Raw genomic sequence first — 18,967 nt, 5'->3', positions numbered from 1 at the left:
TTAAAACTGTTAAAATCATTATAGCTTGCAAAGCATTCAGTATTACAGCATATATACTACCCAGTTTAACACAAATTTTAAATGTGCATTACTTTTGTACAAGTTCAAGTCATGCTTACATTAGGAAGTTACAGTACCCTCATAGTGTTTCTCATTAAGGTTTTGGTGGAAGCGTTGCCAGGTTAGGAAAAACCTCCCTTTTCCTTGTTTTATTCTTTACATATGGATGAGCCATGGCCATTCGAACACACATTTTCTAGTGTTGTCCTATCTTTCAGCCGTGAGGTAGAAGACCACCTTGCCTTCGTTGGGGTCGTGGATATTCTGGTAGGCGATGTTGTGGGCCTCCACCCGGCATTGGAGCTTGGCCGTCATGTGACCCACCAGACTGAAGCGGACCGCAACCAGAGGGTTGATGTAGGTGGGCTGGGGGTGGGAGAGGAGGGGGAGAGGATGGAGGGAACAGGAAAATAGGTGAGGTTTCTTCATGTTCACAATCACAATGTATAAATTGTATAGATTAGAAAGAGACCGTAGCCTTGAGTTTACCTGGGCCAGTTTGCCATAGTAGGGGAAGTAGGAGAGATCTAGGGTTCCATTGGTGGGGAAGTACTCAATGTTCTCCACGTTTTCCTTTCCGCTCTGGTGGAATACACACACTCATGAGAGAGAGACCCAGAGTTGTTGCGTGAACTGTAGCCGTGGCAGACATCAATCTCTTACTCACCAGCACAGTGCAGTTCACATGCGGGGGCATGCCTGTCCCATTGTTTGGGAGAAAGTTGATGACCTGGGGGAAACACAAAATCTTTCCCTTCACAATCTCTACAGTCACCATTTTGGAATCATTTGATGTGATTTGTGTGAATACTCCAGGAACCACTAATAAACTGTCAAGGGGAGGTCCGACTGTAATATAGTAGAATTAATGTTCCGTATATTAATGTGTTGCAAACATTTATTACAGTCTTGTTTCGTGAACGCACCCTGTTCATCTTAATAATGACGCAGGGCTTTGAGCTTTTGTAGCCAAAGGAGGTGTCATTCAGGCCGGAGCAGGGTCCCAGCATGCTCTGGGTGAAGGGACATGACCACTTGGTGTGATTCGGCGCCAGGAAATGGTCCTGTATGAAGTATTGGCCCTTGGTGCAGTTGTAGTGGTTTGTGTGCATCTGTATATCATCGTTGTAGGCTGAGAGAAACAGAGAGAAAAAGAGAGACAGAGAGGAGAAAAGGGGGATAGTGGAAACAAGATTGAAGTAAATGAAATTGAACAAAGAAAAAAAGGGTCTTTCAGAACCATTACAACACTTAATCACAAACGGTGTGATTAACTCAATACTTACGGTGCAGGAAATGTTTGAGGCAGTTGGACTTCTTTGTCCAGCAAGATTTGTCTGACATATTGTAGGTGATCTCCACGTCATCCTCTCCATATGAATCTGGCCACACCATCACCCCTACACAGAGAGAGAGAGAGAGAGAGAGAGAGAGAGGAGAGAGAGAGAGAGAGAGAGAGAGAGAGAGAGAGAGAGAGAGAGAGAGAGAGAGAGAGAGAGAGAGAGAGAGAGAGAGAGAGAGAGAGCGAGAGAGAGCGAGAGAGCGAGAGAGAGAGAGAGAGAGAGAGAGAGAGAGAGAGAGAGAGAGAGAGAGAGAGAGAGAGAGAGCGAGCACAGCAATCAGAGGGTGTGAGGGTAGGGGTGAAGCCAGTGGTCAATAATGACAAACCTGTACAACCCCATTTTGTGAGAGTGGTGATTAAATCTTTGGAGATCATGTTGTTGTATTATGCATCTGGTCTGTGTCTGGCCCACCTGGTGATATGAGTCGGTCTTGGTAGTCCGGGGTGTAGGGGCTCAGAGTGTACAACAGTACCCAGATGGCCAGACAGAACAGGCTGGTCATCACCACATAAAAGGCCACATAGTAAAGACTGATGTAGACTATAGAAGAGAAGGAGAGAGATGGAGTTACCAAAATACAGAGCCAAAAAATCCTGATCATCGTGTGGGCCAACAGATTATTTCTTTTTCAACACGTTCAGTACTTGAAAATGTTGGTTATTGTGGCCTGCCTCAAAATCTGTCCTTTAGTTGTCTATGTTTCATTCTGTAACCATGTAGAAGATTGTGGCAACCATGTGCCATCTGTGCTGGGTTCATGTCTGAGAGTCCAGTGGATTCCCTGTGGCCTCTGCAGGGGTTCCAGTCATGGTTACATAGAGTGTAGTAATAGTAAGTCTGTATTTACGATGGCAGGGCCAAGGTGCCCTCTCTGGGTTTGAGCAGGGGCTAATCTGACCATGAGATCAGTCAGAGGACGCTATCTGACCACAGTCTCTCCTCCCTCAGAAACTACCCCTGTTATCTCTCCACTACCCTCCGCCAACCTCACTAATCTAATGTCCACACACTCAAACACGTTGGCACACCGTGATATCAGAAGGACAGGACAATGTCAGGCCTCATTGTCGACCTGTGTCTCTACAGTGTGTGTGTGTGAGAGAGAGAGCTTAAACTGAAGATTTAGGGGAGATCATAAGTCTGTGGGTGACAACTCCAATTGCGCAGCCATTTATAACTGAGCATAAGGTTCTGAAACATTACTCAACACACCAACTCATGTTTTAATGCTGTTTATCTCAGATCTTGGAAAGCCTGTAGGTGGATAGGGATTTGTTAACACCTGTCTGGACAGTCAAAGATGTGATGGCTAGTCAATATGTTGACAATAAATTGCATACTTAGACAATCTAAACATCTGCATACAAACTCTACCTACCCCATTTCACTGGTGTTCTGCCCATAAATGTCCCATTGTCAGAGTTCCAGACAAAGTGGCCAAAGTCTTCACAGCGCTGGCCGCAGGTCCTCTTCTCCTTCAGGGTGGCCATGGCGACGACCGGAGGGACGTGGGCAGAAGCGACGACCGCGAATCCTTCTCCAAAACACTGTGGTTTCCTAACCTGATGACAGTTCTACGTGAGGAACATATGAGGTTTCTCCACCGTGCGTCCTTCGCGTCTTCTCCGCGGATGTTTGAGCTGTTTTAGATCACTGAACCCTCTCACTATTCTACGGTCCTCAAGGTTCCGTTGTCTTGGTCCTCTCTCTCCTCCTGTGCTCTTGCAACAAGACGTCCGTGATTTGGGACTGCTCATTTATAGCTGTTGATAAGGGCCCACTCCAGGCATGTACAGGTGAGTTACACGTCAGGGCCTGAGGGACATCTAGAGTGTGTCACCTTGAATAAGTCCCAAGATGGACGCAGTAACGCAAATGACCCCTATGAACACCCAATGAAAGGTCAAAAGGATCATAAACCATGTCTTTTCAGACGGTTAATACTCGTATGACATGGCTCAAATCGAATCAATCAAATAAAACTTAAAACTTGAAGCAATTGTACTTTAATACCTTGGTAGTTTGTTTTCATTCTCTATGAGAGATATGGAAAAAATTGAAACAACCCTGTACACATGATTTAACTTTATTCATGCCACTGTATTGTAATTCTTCACACGTAAATCTTCACATTTTACTTTTGAGTGTAAGATTTGTCCCCTTTGAACCGATTGTGTTTAAATGGCAAAACTATACACAATGTCAGTCTCTGTTTGCATAACGGCTGCATGTTGTGGTGGTGTTACTAAGACATTTTCATTGAGATGAAGTTGTTCTCGTGATTCTCGTGGTCTAAGTTTACATTCAATACATTCCACTTCAGCCCACCACAGAAATCTATGACAAATGCTTCCCTTGTGTCTCTCTCTCTCTCTCTCTCTCTCTCTCTCTCTCTCTCTCTCTCTCTCTCTCTCTCTCTCTCTCTCTCTCTCTCTCTCTCTCTCTCTCTCTCTCTCTCTCTCTCTCTCTCTCTCTCTCTCTCTCTCTCTCTCTCTCTCTGTTACACAAACACTCACACAGTCTTCCTCATTATCCAGTGTACTGTACACATAGGGGAAGGTATTATGGAGTTAGTGGATAAAGTCTTTAGGGAAAGGTGTTGAGTCAGGCGGATCTGTGTGTATGAGTGTGTATGCTGTGTGTGTGCACAAACAGTGTCTGTGAGTGGAAGGGGCTAAACCTCTGTCTCAGGTCTACCGCAGCCTCAGTCGTTGAATGCTTGCCGTCCTGTCTTTTCTGTGTTCAGCTCTGCAGGGGACAGACACACAGACGGATCCTCTCACTATTCTTCAACTGAATTATCCAATGTGGAGGAAACCCTAATCCCTGGCATTTCCTGTCAGGATTTTCATACAGTCTGTCCGTCTGTCTGTTTTTTCTGTCCTCCCCCCCCCCCCCCCGCCCCATTTTCACGAGGAAGGAATCTGGGGCTGGTCCTTACTGGTCCATACTACCCTAAACCTCTTCACGCCTTTTTTCACTGCAATTTATCATTGTTCATCTGACATTCCTCTTCGGCAGCCATGGATTTGGGTAGCCTGACCACGGTGGTGGCCAACTCGGCCTACATCTCAGCGCGCGGTAGCTTTGACGGCACCGCCAACCCCGCCGCCAACCGCGACAAGAAGTACCATGCCCGCCTCAAGCTGCCCCACATCACGGTGTGTGAGGGCCTCGGGGAGACTCTGGACCTGGGCTTCCAGAGCGTGTGTGTGGAGCAGCCCATCGGCAAGCGCCTGTTCCGGGAGTTCTTAGAGTCCAACAATGAATACAAAGGTCCATCTCGCCTGTGGAAGGATGTGGAGGAGTACAACCAGGCAGAGGACAAGGACCGCGCCAAGAAGGCGTCGAAGATCCTGTCACGCTACATGGAGCCCGACGCCAAGCTCTTCTGTCCCTTCCTGCCCGAGAACGGCATCACCAAGGTGAAGGAGAAGCACCAGGAGGCGTCCGACGACCTCTTCAATGAGACGCTGGCCAGCGTGCTAGACTTCCTCAAGGAGGTGCCTTTCACCTTCTTCCTGGAGAGCATGTACCTCAAGAGGTTCCTGCAGTGGAGGTGGCTGGAGATGCAGCCCATGGAGGAGGACTGGTTCCTGGACTTCCGCGTGCTGGGGAAGGGCGGCTTCGGGGAGGTGTCGGCCTGCCAGATGAAGGGCTCAGGGAAACTGTACGCCTGCAAGAAGCTCAACAAGAAGAGGCTGAAGAAGAGGAAAGGCTATGAGGTGAGACAGCTAGGAAATGAGGATCCTCTCTGATTCATATGCGGGGTGAGAGGAAATAAATGGTGGTGCAATTTGGTGGTGTATATTTTATTTAATTCTAATTCCACTTAGTACTGCTAGTTTATGTACCCTTAGTATAGATAGTCCACATATTTAAATTTTAGGTCCCTATATGTTTATTGTATACACCTTCCTGCCAAAGCAAATTCCTTGTCTGTGCAAACTTTCATGGCGAATAAATCCCATTCTGATTCTGATTCAAAGCAGCCTGATAATGAATTTCCTAACAGTATTGTGGTGCAGTATGCATGAGAAGAAAGATGTGAGTACTTATTGTCACATCAAGGTAAAGGTCATTTGTTGCATGTTGTTTTACCTTATATATTAGGATTGTTATCCAAGTGTTGAATGGATTATAGGTTCAATTGTATCACATCCACAAGTTCTAGAATATATTTTTTACTGCAGTCGATCAGATCATCCAGATCATTTCTAGTGGATGATCAATGCTTAATAGATTAACATAAAGACTTACGTGGACAGGCACCTTGACCTTTATTAGAAAGTCACAGCTTTACAGATTAGGGATTTTATTGCACAACACTCAAGCGTGTTGCCTAATGTTCCCATAAACTCTTCACTGTACACTGACTTCCCTGCATTCCCTGTGACATCGATGATGAGAAATCTTAGCTGTAAAACGTTGTCTGTGTGTAACGTAGAGTGGGAAAGGGTAGTGGCATGAAACTTCGATTACTGACGTGAAAACTGCTGTCACAAAAATGAATGGAAGATATCAGAATGTGACGGGTTTGGGAAGTGAAATGTTGAGTTTAGGTTAAAAAATAAATTGCTGGACATGGGAAATAATGGAATAATGGTCTGTGACTATCCATGGCTGACCAAAGGCGAAAGGTACTCGGTATGAAGATGTATGACATGTCGACAGGTTTTCTTCTGATTGTAAAGGAGGTCCATTCTTAATAAAAACACTGTACGTTTATTGGTGGTTTGTGTCAAGGTTACACACATGGGTAGAGATGCTGGACATAATTCCGACCTGGTTCCACCAGCAGATCAATTGATCATGCAGGGCCCAGGCTGATTAGACAGTGAAACTAATAGGTTCAGTAGCCCTCATAGCAGAACACAATGCACCTGTGGCTTACATCTTAAGCACCCAGCAGCGATTATTGAGATCCTTATTAAATGCTAAACACACCAAGCTGTGTTTATAAATGGAACAGATCTGGGATGGATTTCGGTGTGGAGAGGATATTTGTGTCTGTGTGTTGACTGTCTGTGAACCATCCATGTTCTCCTCCTCTCCTCCAGGGGGCAATGGTGGAGAAGAGGATTCTGGCACGTGTCCACAGCAGATTCATTGTCTCCCTGGCCTATGCCTTCCAGACCAAGACTGAGCTCTGTCTGGTCATGACCATCATGAACGGAGGTGACCTGAGGTGAGGCGCACACATCCACGCCCACGCATTCAAGGACGTCAGTCACACTCAACCTGTACCCACAGCGGCAATCACAAACCTACACAGATCTCTCTGAAAATGCAGACTTGTCCCACATCTCAAACTGAATGTATGTACTGTCCGTACCATGTGTATCTTCTCAGGTATCACATCTACAACGTGGATGAGAACAACCCAGGTTTCGACGAGGCCAGAGCCTGTTACTACGCAGCTCAGATCATCCAGGGCATGGAGCACCTCCACCAGAAGAGAATCATCTACAGAGACCTTAAACCTGAGAATGTGCTCCTAGATAATGAAGGTAAAATCAACAGATTGATATAGAACTCCAAACCACATACACACACACACACACAAGCACACACACTTTGACTCTGCAACAGACTGAGACATGCTCAGAGGCCCAATAGGTACAGTATCTCTGACGTGTATTTACCGTTGTGCTGGTGTTTGCTCCCAGGTAATGTGCGTATCTCTGACCTTGGTTTGGCTGTGGAACTGGCGGACAACCAGGACAAGATCAAAGGCTATGCTGGAACCCCAGGTACAGTAGTGGCACACAGTGCCTGGCCCCTAGCTGCCATCAAGCCATTTGACCCCTACTGTCCTCCATTCATTTCGCATAAGCGGCCTACTTACAGTATGTGAGACTCGCTTCATACCGTGACCAGACAAATTGTCTATAAGTCAATATTAAGGGCTCATACATGCCTAGTATCACCCCAGTTTTGCCTGCTAGGGCCAGGAGTTCCAAGAGATACGATGGCACTGACAATGCTGATGGGGTTGGCTGATAGTCTAATTAGATTTGTTGTGACCTTTGTCCTAAGGGTTCATGGCTCCTGAGCTGCTGAAGGGAGAGGAGTATGACTACTCTGTAGACTACTTCACTCTGGGGGTCACTCTGTTTGAGTTCCTCGCCGCCAAGGGCCCCTTCAGAAGCCGTGGAGAGAAGGTGATCCTAACCTAGCCCCCTCCCCCCCCCCCCCCCTCAACACGATAGTTTTACTCACCTTTCTTTTAATCAACATATGTGCTTTGCTTATATATATATTTTTTCTCTCTCTGTCTTTTTCTAACTCTCTTTTTATACTCTATTATCTTGAGAACCTCATGGTTTAACACTTTCTTCAGTGGCTCAATCTTGCCTACATGTGGCAAGACACTGATACTGCAAATCATGTTTTAACGTTAGCAAACAAATCCAGACAAAATGTTATGTCAAATGTTACCTACAGTTTAAAACTATGCATACAGTATGTATGTACATATATACATATACAATCATTGTACTGCGTATCACCATTAGATGCAATAGGGGAAATAAATGATTAGGTGAAAACTGGAACCTGGCTGTCTATCCATCGTTCATCCAGGTGGAGAACAAGGAGGTGAAGAAGCGCATCCTGAACGATCCGGTGACCTACCCAGAGAAGTTCAGCGAGAACGCCAAATCCATCTGTGAGGGCCTGCTGTGTAAGGCGGTAGACAAGAGGCTGGGCATCAAGAACGGCACATGTGACGAGATCCGGGCACACCCCTTCTTCAGCCAGATCAACTGGAGGAAGCTGGACGAGGGTGAGAGATCATGGCAGACATATCTACAACATTATGGAAGCCAAACCAACATATAAACACCAGTTTACTATTGATGGTTAACTACCATTTCTTTCTCCTTTAGGAATCCTTCCACCGCCGTTCGTGCCCGACTCCAAGACAGTGTACGCCAAGGATCTGGATGATGTGGGCGCCTTCTCCACAGTGAAGGGCATCAACCTGGACGAACCTGACAATGTGTTCTTTGACGAGTTTGCTTCGGGGAACATAGCCATCCCCTGGCAGGAGGAGATGATCGAGACGGGGATCTACGGCGAGCTCAACGTGTGGGGGGAAGGCGGCACGCTGCCCAACGACCTCCGCAGGGAGTCCATCCTGGAGCAGCCGCCCAAATCCTCCACCTGCTGCGTGTCATAAAAGAAGTAGGAAAAGGAAGACGTGGGATTGATATCCTGACTGCTCATTGGACGAGGGAGAGGGAGGGGGTTTGGTTGGAGGAGGGATACCAGGTGTGTTGACACCAATTACAACTCCTTTCATTTTTCAGATACTTGGTATACACAGATATGTGATTCTCATAATTCTTTCTTTTTTTGCTTTTCTCCAGCATATCATCTGCAAATCAATTACATTAAATAGTGCTTTGACAGTTTCTAAATGAATGCTCTGGTAACATATACACATATATGTGAAATGTTAGGGATTAAGAAAGCCATAAAAGCATGGCATGGTGTATTTGCAAGCTTTAAAGTTAAATCAAATGTGCTGCGATTCCAGTGTCCAGCTTTGTATTCCAATAATGAGGGATGACTCCATGGCTTATACTGCAGTGTTGGTCTCTAAGGACACAAGTCCTTTTTATTGCTTATTTTGCCTGTAGGACTCAACATCACTCCCTATTTTTCACATTAATTTAGATATTTTGGTAGTATTTTAAATATAATACAAAAGTATTGCTATCTGCAAGTATGTAATATTGTGCTTGGGTGTGTGTTTGTGTTGAGTGTAAATGAAGTTGTCCTCTCATTCATAAGATATTTAGAAACGGGAGTCATCATGAACTGGTTTTATCCGTTTGTCAGGTGCAGTGACTGCTGCGCTCGCTCTTGTATCATCTCTCACAACTCATGTCATATTTCTCTCACATTGGTTTTATATGGGATATTAATTCAAATAGTGTAGCATCTTTTATGTGTCTGTTTTATTTTATGCTGTCCCTCAATGTATTTGCAGATAAATCTGACATAAGGAGTAGGCCTAGACTTAACATTGACTCTGACTTGATCATTATTTATACAACACTGTTAACACTAAATATGGAGTGATATGGAATATCACTCCATATTTAACAATTGTATAGGTTTTTTATGTCATAACATTTGTTTTTTCTTGATGCAATGTTGAAAGTGGGTTGCTCTGAGGATTCTGATGAGATGGGGAGTTTCTGCTTTTATATTTCAGTTTGCTTTGCCACATGCTGCTATGCAAATTGACCCATTACACGGGAATCTCTTGCAATACAGGGGTTTTAAACTGTTCTTTGTTCATAATTGTAAAGAAAAGCTGTTAGCTTGAGAAGCATTGATAACTCTGTAAATTATGTATATGTCATATAGATTATGTTTATGAACTCAAATAAATATTTTGCCATAAAAGCAACAAATAGCCTAGCTTTTTATATTTATGAAGATATGGGGCTAGACATTCTGAAGCGAAATCCTTATTTGGGTGGTCAAACTAATTATCAAAGAAACTGGTCAGTTACAAGTAGGCTACCTTCCAGTGAAATTTATGAGTTCACCATCCAATAAAGGTCTTCCCGTAGCGCAAATGTATCGATTGTTAGCTGGACATTGTTTAATTACTTTTCATCAAAATAGCGCATAGCCGAAACAAAATGAAAATATTTTTGCTTCAAGTGCCAAGTAAATAAAAACAAAATTGTGCAACATTGTACTAACGATTTGTCACTTATATCATAAATTATTCATCGACAACGATGACTGCTGCTGCTTCTGTCAAAGCTCACCTCCCCTCGAGCCATCTACAGCATCTTCGTTTCAGTGGCCGAACGTCTTTGCAGTGTCAGGTTCTAAGAGTTGGTGTGAATTTCCCAACGTTGCCGTGTAAACTTTGTGTGCGACAGGACATACCATTACCCTTAAGGAGTGAACTAACTACGACACTTTTACGTTTGCTTTCAACCTGGGCTTTTTATTTCAGACGCGACAGGTGAAGGATTCCTAGAATTGGCGGAAGGATAACGTTACACACCTGCAGGCGCCGATATGCTGTAAAAGAAAGAAACAGACTTTACCTACTTGCACTATTGAGCGTTTTGGTGAGCTATCTTTGGTCATTTCTTCAACCTTAGAGTTATCAGAATGCAGCAGCCCGCATCTCAACCAACAACAACCCCACCAACAGCAACAACAACAACAGATGTTTTGGACCCCACAGGTAAAACAATGTTTACATTTTTTATGGCAGATAAGGTGCACTGTGTGTGACATTTTGATTGAGATTGTGGTGTGGTATAGCCTTACGACTACTTGCATAGCTCACTTTATTTACAGGGAAATATATGCTTGCTTCAGCTGTTTTGCCATATCAGCACAAAGTTTATGGTCCAGGGTAAACTGCTGGGAAGACTGCTGGCAATGTGCACTTTAGGATACATTTTAATATGTTGCACATCTCAGATTGCACATTTTGTGTGTGTGTGTGTGTGTTACTTAGATATTGGGTACAATTATGCATCATCATCTCATTTAGTTCTGCCCCCCATCTCCTCTCTTTTTCTCTACTGTCCCCATCTAATCTCTCTCTCTCTCCCTCAGCCCAGTATGAGAAGCGTAAGAGGACGGCTCTCTGGGTCACCATCTCCCTGCTGGCTCTGTCTGTGGTGGTCCTAGTGGTGGGACTGCTGTCTGCCACACGTACGGGGAACGTGGCTGTAGCTGGGTACTACCCCGGCATTACAGTGAGTGACACATTCATTACAATAACTCACCCACTCACCCCCACACACACACACACAGAAATGATATTGATTCACATGATCGCACTCCTCAAGAGACAGGCATGGTACATCCTGAAAACAGCTCAAGCTTCTCTTTCGAACGCATGTACATTCTATTATTCATTTGATCCCTTCTCTTAACATGTTGAGCCTCCAGATCAGTGAAATACGCTTTCTCTCCCCCCCCCCCCCCCGCCTCTGTATCTCCCCCACTTTATGTCCGCAGTTAAGTTTCGGAGCTTTCTTGGGGATTGTTGGTATCAACCTGCTTGAGAACCGAAGACCTATGGTGAGTTCCAAACTCAGTCTCCTTCAGAACCTCCATTCAGCCTGAGTATCTTTGACCTCGACCCACAGACATGAAAGGGTGGATATCTGCAGACCTAAAGTTACTTATAGATGGGTCTACTGAGTGGCTTCACTATCTATAGGGAAGTGATGAGTGTCAATATTTTAAGTCATTTTCGTTTTAAATGTGAAGGTTTTGTGAGGTTAGATAATGTGTTACATGACAAAGCACTCAAGGTGACTTACTTCTTTTGTTTTTAGTTTGTCGTTGTTATATTTATTCTTGGAACATGAATCTGATAAAGGCCTTCAGCAATTGAGGATTATGTTACCAACTTTGCAAATTTGCTAAACTGTTTATGGAAAATGGCCCCTTTAAATCAAACAGCAAATTAGATTATTGGGACATGGTAATGTCCTTTTGTTGTTCTTGCTTGGTTCCCCTGATTGGAAGTGGTCAGGGAAGTGAATATGATTGGCTCAGAGCTCAAGCGAGAACACAGGACATTGGATTAGCATTGGCAGCTGGCTGACAGAAAGGTTTCAAAGCGGGGACATTGAGTGCCACCATACACCGTAACCCTCCTGATGCATCACTGCCAGGCTTAGACTCAGTGTACCTGAGTTAAAGTCTTGACCATACAGCCGAGAAACTGGGGAATCTCTTGGTGGGAGACACCTTTCCAGAAGAACTAGGCTAATTCTGATTCCTGGAAACTTAATGAGTGAACTGAAGTCTAAGTAGTATCACTGGTATTGTTTTCTAGACACTCGAGAGCCCATGTCTGCACTGGGTGGCATGAAGAGATACATGACACTGGTGCTGGAGGATGACTGAGACCTGGATTAAATAGAAACTAGTAACAATGTAGTTTCATTGACCCCATTTGGAAACGTTGAAAATAGTTGCGGTGCAGTATTGGATTCCCATCCAATACTGCCGTTTGGGGGAAGGCGGGGGCGTTCCACTGAATGAATTGTATGGGGGGAATTAAATCAAGTGCACCCCAAGTGTGTGATTGTACATGAGCCAAGGTAGGAGTTACTATGACAGACTTGGGACCATTTGAACGTAGTGTATCCGACGACTTCCTAGCCTGCTGAAACATCTGAGGATCCAAGCCTGCATACTGTGTGTGTCTGTGTGGTGTGTGTGTGTGTGTCTGTGTGTGTGTGTGTGTGTGTGTGTGTGTCTGTGTGGTGTGTGTGTCTGTGTGTGTGTGTGTGTGTCTGTGTGTGTGTGTGTGAGTAGGTTAGTTATTTATTCAAAAGGTTTCCCGGGTATCATGTATCTGGCTACTCAGGTGACTATGTCCTTCTCTATAATAGAACTATCTACACTTAGTAGGTCACTTGCCTGTAACTGTACCTTCCTATTATGGACAATTCTGTGAGCATAGAGAAATGTATTGTATTGTCTTACTGTAAGATATTTTCCTGCAAATACCCTGTAGAGTTTCCTGTGATGCCAACCCCCCCCCCCCCCCCCCCTCAGCCCCTCCACCTCTCTCTCATATCACTAACAAACACTAAAAAACAAATCCTAACACAAACACACACCCCGCCACACTTACCTGTCCCCATGGCAACGTGGCGAGCCCTCACGGAGGGTACTGACAGAATGTGTGTGTGATTTAGGGCTTGCTGTGTCTGCCCGCCTCCCCGGCGTTGGTCCTAGTCTCCAGCATTAACATTTTATGACAAGGAGGCTGGCACACTTTGAGCTGCAGTGTACGTAACCAAGCTCTGTCTCTCTCTCTCACACACACACACACACAAAGAAAACACACACCTTTCTCTCCCTCATCTCTGTGGTCCGTGGTAAGCGGATAGGAGGCTGCCAAGGCAGGTTTCACCTCATTAAAGAACAACTAGGAGTATCACGCTGCACATAAGAGATTCCAGCCTCGAACTAACTAACTGAGTTTGGTGTCACTTCCTGGTTCCCAGGGCCCCCTGGCCCCTGCTGGAGGACGTAAAGTGCTGCTCCACCTTGTAACACGTCTTCAGAGGTAGATAAGGTCTGCTGTTGTTTCTTGTACAGAGATCAGGATCTCAGTCCCTTGTCCAGGGAAGTTTGGGGGGAAAATGTGCCACTGTAATGGCTGCTGGCTGGTGTTCTCACACAACTAATAACGGACCATTTGTGTTTCTTTGCCTGGCACAGTAAGATCTTCAGGTGTCTCCCATGCTTTCTACAGAGGGGGCCAGAGTCTGTATTTTAGACTGCCATCCTCCTGGTAACCTTGCAGCCGGGGCAGAGGCCCACGGAAGGGTAATCTATTACCTAGAGGGCCGTAGCGCGTGCAGACCTCATTACGGCCGTGTTGGAGGGAGCCTCGTTGATCACTTGACCACTCGGCAGTGTTTCGACCTTGAGTGTAGTCGTTCAGTCAGATGCAGCGCGGTGTGTCTCTCTTTTCCAGCTCGCTGTTTTTTTTTTACATTTAAGTCTTCCGTCACTTCTTATTCTGTTCACCCTTTCGTTGCGTCACTGTGTTTCGGTTTTCTGCTCGCCCATCGCCTCATCCCGTCATTACATCCACTTCTTGTCCCTTCAGCTCTCTTGCTAGTTCTCTCTCTTTCTCTCTGTCTCTCAATTTCTACCGCTCTCATCACCCCCCCCCCCCCCCCTCTCAATTTACATTTATAACATTCCGTCTTCCCGCTCCGGTTTGTTATGGGCTCTCTCTCCCTTCCCCTCTCCCTCGTCGTGCCTGGGTGTGGACGGTGGTGTGAGGGAGGCTTGGGGTGATAGCAGCAGTGGAGGTGCTGGCCGTGGTTTACGACCCAGCGGCTGGTGCTGAGGTCATCTGAACTAATGCCCCGCTGTCAGAGTCCATTGTCTCTGCAGCTCTATGCTGGGACTGTGCCGGTTTCCGATCCCTTTCTCTTTGTTTCACTCTCTCTCTCTCTCTCTCTCTTTCTTTTCCCTCGATTTCTCCCTCCCTCCGAAGGCCATAAAAGACGAATCATTTAAACTGTTAATGAAGTGGAGTGTCTGGAATACCAGGCAGACTGATGGGGAGACGACACACACCAGCGCGCGCACATGCACCTGTCAAGATCTGAGAGCTGGTGGGACAGTGTGGAAAAGGTCCGAGCAATCTGAGCAGTGTGTGTGTGTGTGTGTCTCAGCCCCACCTGCAGTGGGTCAGAGGGTTGCCAGGTCTCAGTGGTGAAGAGGAACAGACGGAGGAGAGGATGGCAATCATCCCAGTCCTGCAGGGGAAATCAGGCAGGCAGTAAAAGACGCTCAACGTTCAGCTTTATGTTCACCCATCTGTGATCGTCCAGCAGGGTCTGCTGGGGTTTGAGGGGGTTCGGAGGGTTGAGAGTGTGCGTGAGTGTGTGTGTGTGCACGTCTGCCAGTGGAAAGGCATGTTCCACATTGTCACTCAATCAGTGTGTCTCATCTTGGGTGCAGTCTAAGTACTAGTAGCAGGGCTTGATTAGACTGTCCTCATTACAGTGACTGATTAGGCAAACATTCTGACACAGATGGGCTCCTTGTTACTGTCACTAACGGTATTGATTGACTTAACTCTAAGACACCCTTGTCCTCTATCCATGTCTTGCTCAATGTAAGGTCTAGGTGTGGGGACACGCGTGTGTGTGGGTGTGAACGTGTGTGTCGGATCAGATTGGGGGAATGAGATTGACCTTCCTGATGTTAAGGGTCGTCCCTCTGGCCTGCTTTGACTTTTTGGACCGTAAATTCCCCATAAAGCGCATTCGGTTGACTGGGCCAGAAGCTGTACATTTCCTTTATTACCTCGGTTCTCATCCAGACACTGCAATCAGCGCACACTGCCAGGACTGGGAGAGACAAGGGCGTTTACGTAACACTGTGTTAGTGTGCTTGTGCTTGTCTGTACTGAGGTGCTCTATCTACACATTCATAGAGCATTTACACTGTTTCCCCCTCCCTCCCTCCCTCCCTCCCTCCCTCCCTCAGCTCATTGCAGCCATCATCTTCATCAGCATCGGAGTCATCGCCTCCTTCTTCTGTGCCATCGTGGATGGAATCATCGCTGCAGAGTTTATTGTACGTACCCCCTCCCCCCCCCCCCCACTGCCTCCACCGATAACAACTCAAAGTAAAGGCCTCGACACAAACACAGACACACTGAAACACACACATGCACACACAACAACACACCCTCAGCCTGACATACAAATGACACCGGCACAGTGCTCATACTGTCCAAAAATATTAATCTTATCTCTCTCCCGCCGCCTTCTCTCTCCCTCGCACACACACACGGACCTCCTACCCAAGCTTCGGTAATGAAACTTTGCAGATACAATCAGGCAGGATTCTTGTTTGGTGTCCGTGGGTAACAACCCTTGTGACCACCCTGTCATCAATCAGGATGACGGTCAGACTAGACCAATCTATCTCCGAGCACACCTTGCACTGTAGCATAAACCCACAATGCATCACTGATTGAATAGCCCATAATATCCATCCCCTCTCTCCAAGAACCTAGCAATGCCAGATAAATGGAAATCATCCCACCATAGCGATCTACTTTACAATGTAGTTTTACCTCTATCACAGATATTAAGCCGTTCAGCTTTTTTTTTAACTTGCTTGTATAACTTGTACTGGTTTTCATTTTTCAACTTGTTCAAATATAATGAATCTATATACGCATTCATGTTCACACATAGGTCATTGACAATTGTTGAACCTTTTTGCTGTCTGCCCTTCTCTTTCTCATTTCCACACACACACACACACACACACAGGACAGGAGGCCTTTGCTGGAGAACAGATGTGAATATTACGTCAGTGGGTCCGGCTATGCCTTCGACAACTACTACACTGAGGTGAGTCTATACACACACACACATGCATACTGCACATCATACATTTGATTTGTAGAGTATATGAGGTGCTTTTCAGACAAAATTTACATAATTATTGAACATTCAGTGAACATCATATGAAATATATTGTGCATGAAACCTTTAAAGGACTTGGGCTTACGGCTTTCAGAATAGTACAGGCCCTTACTTTAATTGGTCAAAGTTATGGCCCATATCTTACTCTTTGCAGACAGTTGCTTTAAGCCTGAAGGAGATGTTGGGGTGAAGTAGGTTTTAAGCACTGCATGAGTTGGGGTAGTTAGGGTTGATGATGCGTTACAGTCCTCCATGCTATAAGACCTGAAGCTGGTCATTGGGCTAGGTATCCCTCTAGTGGCACTAACATAGTACCACAGCAATGTACTAAGAACACATTTCATACATTTCGATTCTATGTGACAGACTTACACTCCAGTGAATGCGTAAATCATTTCTATGTTTATTCTTTTCTGCCAACTGGCAGTGGATACATTGTAAAATTGCAGTAATGACAGGAACAGAGCATGCATTGTTGTGACTCCATTTAAAGTTCAATGGCCTTTTGTAACAGTCGCAACTCTTCGGCCCTGCCTCCTGTGTGTGTGCGTGGCTGGCTCTTTAGGTGGTGTGCCACTCCTTTAACGACAAGTGTACGATGAGGGTGAAAAGCCACACCTGCTACTGCTGTGACCTGCACAACTGTGAGAGGTGAGCACTTCCTGCCTGGAGGTTTGACCCGTTGTAAGCCAATATGTTATGTTATGTATGAAATCCATCTTTTATCAATGTATCCTTGTCCCTCCCTCCCTCCCTCCAGCCCAGACTACCACCAGCAGTACTATGAGTTCACAGGAGTGAACAGCTGCTGGGACGTGGTGCACCTGCACCGCCTGCTGTGGGCCTGCGTGGTGCTCAACGTGCTGGGCTTGTTCCTGGGGATCATCACTGCTGCCATCCTGGGTGCCTACAAGGACCTGGTGAACACTCGTCCCCTCTGTCATGCTGTAAAAACACATACATGAATATATACAGTGAATACACTACCACACCTAAACACACTTTTGGGGATATTGTCCGGATGTGTGTATGGTGAACTGTTTTACCGTTTATCATTTCTCTCATATCGCCTCTCAGAACCCAACGCCCCAGATGTCGCCCAGTCCAGCCGCTCCCCCCCATATCCTGTACAACCCCACCCAGCACATGTTGACGTACGCTGGCTTCTGTCCCTCTGGACAGGCCCTGCCTGCCTACCCCAACTACCCCATACCCATGCAGGTACCAATCCACAGCTGCCACTCTGCGCTGCTAACGACCCGTTCCCTCCGTCGAACATGAACATTAACCTCCCCCCCCCCCCCTCCCTCTCTGTGTCTCAGCACCACAGCAGCTATCAGGCCCCGCTCACACCCCAGCTCAACCCCGAGGGGGGCCCCGCCTCCTCCTGCCCTTCTGAGGAGAGCATGCCCCCCTCCCTGGACCCCAGCCAGCCCTCTTCTCAGGGGGGCTCCCAGGAGCCAGGGGGGTACATGCTGACCCCCAACGCCCCCATCCTCTATGGAACCTCCTACGGGCCCTTCGAGAAGCCCCCGCCCTACGCCCACTGAGAGAGCCCCGCCCCACGACCCCTGACCTCTCGGACCGGGGGAGGACGAAGGTGAGGCCCAGAACTAACCCCCAGCCCCCCCCCCCTCCCCCCCCCCCCTCCCCCCGCTCATACACCTGCAGTGTTTGTGAGGCTGAGTGGATTGATGTGTGACGCAGTCCACTGATTGGTAGTACCGGTGGGGTTTCCTCAACATCACTTCCACAATCAAATCCACTCAGACTGGCAAACACCAGGGAGGTACGGGCCAGGTGAACGGGTTAAGGGTTGTTTCTGGACCAGGCCAGAGATTGTAGCACAAGACACTTCCTGGGCACCTGACCGACCTAGACTAGACCACAGGAAGCCTGCAGACCGTAATAACCTACTGGAGCCACTCTTCCGTCTACTTGATTGCATAGTGGTTAAGAGATAGTGACTTTAATATTAAATGTGTTTATGAATCTATTAGCAGCAATATGCAAACGCTTTCCTCATACTCATTTAGAAACTTGAACTGCTCCTTACTCTTTGATGTCATATTTGTATTTGAGAAGTTTCTCTCCCTCCAGCCAGACTTTGGTCTGACTTTTAACCAGAGTATAATATATGTATCTAATTACACTAAGCTAGTCTGCTTAAGGTGAGTAGAATAGTGTGTACATAATCTAGTGCTTGACAATAGGCTTACTTTTACTATTCTTACAGTGTCTCAATTGTTGGATGATGGGCTGTTTTCCATAAGTACTGTATTATCTTGATCTGCAATCACTGAACAGTTGTCAGGACTTGGTCAAATCATGTATGTAAAAAATCAGGACCATACCGATTTCAAATGTTCTCATTGCAAGGTCTCCATAATAAACGTTTTACAACATATATAGGTTAACAGTGAAATGTCATCTTCTGTTCTGACCCAGTTTGCTAGTATGGTCTCTTTCTCCTCCTAGTGGTCAAGAGTGGCTATAGCTACTCATGTGTCATGAGTCAGAGAGAGGTGATGAAAACCAGACTTGCAAGGGAGACGTCTGCATCAACAGACCACACAA

General features: G+C 46.2%; 3 protein-coding genes across 3 annotated transcripts; 2 read left to right on the top strand and 1 right to left on the bottom strand.

The window, feature by feature from the left end:
* Window positions 1–252: 252 nt before the first annotated feature.
* LOC134007863 (potassium-transporting ATPase subunit beta-like) lies at window positions 253–2,893 on the bottom strand. Its single transcript, XM_062447579.1, has 7 exons — window positions 2,782–2,893; window positions 1,815–1,943; window positions 1,347–1,460; window positions 987–1,192; window positions 711–790; window positions 550–640; window positions 253–426 (listed from the first exon to the last, which is right to left on the bottom strand). Exons 1-7 carry the CDS (start codon window positions 2,891–2,893, stop codon window positions 268–270), a joined length of 891 nt encoding a protein of 296 aa, XP_062303563.1. The 3' UTR covers window positions 253–267.
* A 1,123-nt stretch (window positions 2,894–4,016) lies between these two features.
* grk1a (G protein-coupled receptor kinase 1 a) lies at window positions 4,017–9,834 on the top strand. Its single transcript, XM_062447191.1, has 7 exons — window positions 4,017–5,128; window positions 6,464–6,591; window positions 6,756–6,913; window positions 7,073–7,156; window positions 7,443–7,567; window positions 7,989–8,190; window positions 8,294–9,834. Exons 1-7 carry the CDS (start codon window positions 4,427–4,429, stop codon window positions 8,584–8,586), a joined length of 1,692 nt encoding a protein of 563 aa, XP_062303175.1. The 5' UTR covers window positions 4,017–4,426; the 3' UTR covers window positions 8,587–9,834.
* Window positions 9,835–10,147: 313 nt separating this feature from the next.
* On the top strand, window positions 10,148–18,788 carry LOC134007610 (transmembrane protein 255B). The gene is made up of 10 exons (XM_062447192.1): window positions 10,148–10,401; window positions 10,546–10,629; window positions 11,010–11,152; window positions 11,418–11,480; window positions 15,438–15,527; window positions 16,235–16,315; window positions 16,956–17,041; window positions 17,151–17,310; window positions 17,468–17,611; window positions 17,713–18,788. Exons 2-10 carry the CDS (start codon window positions 10,554–10,556, stop codon window positions 17,938–17,940), a joined length of 1,071 nt encoding a protein of 356 aa, XP_062303176.1. The 5' UTR covers window positions 10,148–10,401; window positions 10,546–10,553; the 3' UTR covers window positions 17,941–18,788.
* The last annotated feature ends 179 nt before the right edge of the window (window positions 18,789–18,967 follow it).

The sequence above is a fragment of the Osmerus eperlanus genome, chromosome 21 (genome assembly GCF_963692335.1).
Source record: "Osmerus eperlanus chromosome 21, fOsmEpe2.1, whole genome shotgun sequence".
NCBI lineage: Eukaryota > Metazoa > Chordata > Actinopteri > Osmeriformes > Osmeridae > Osmerus > Osmerus eperlanus.
This window is presented reverse-complemented; position numbering and strand designations above follow the sequence as displayed.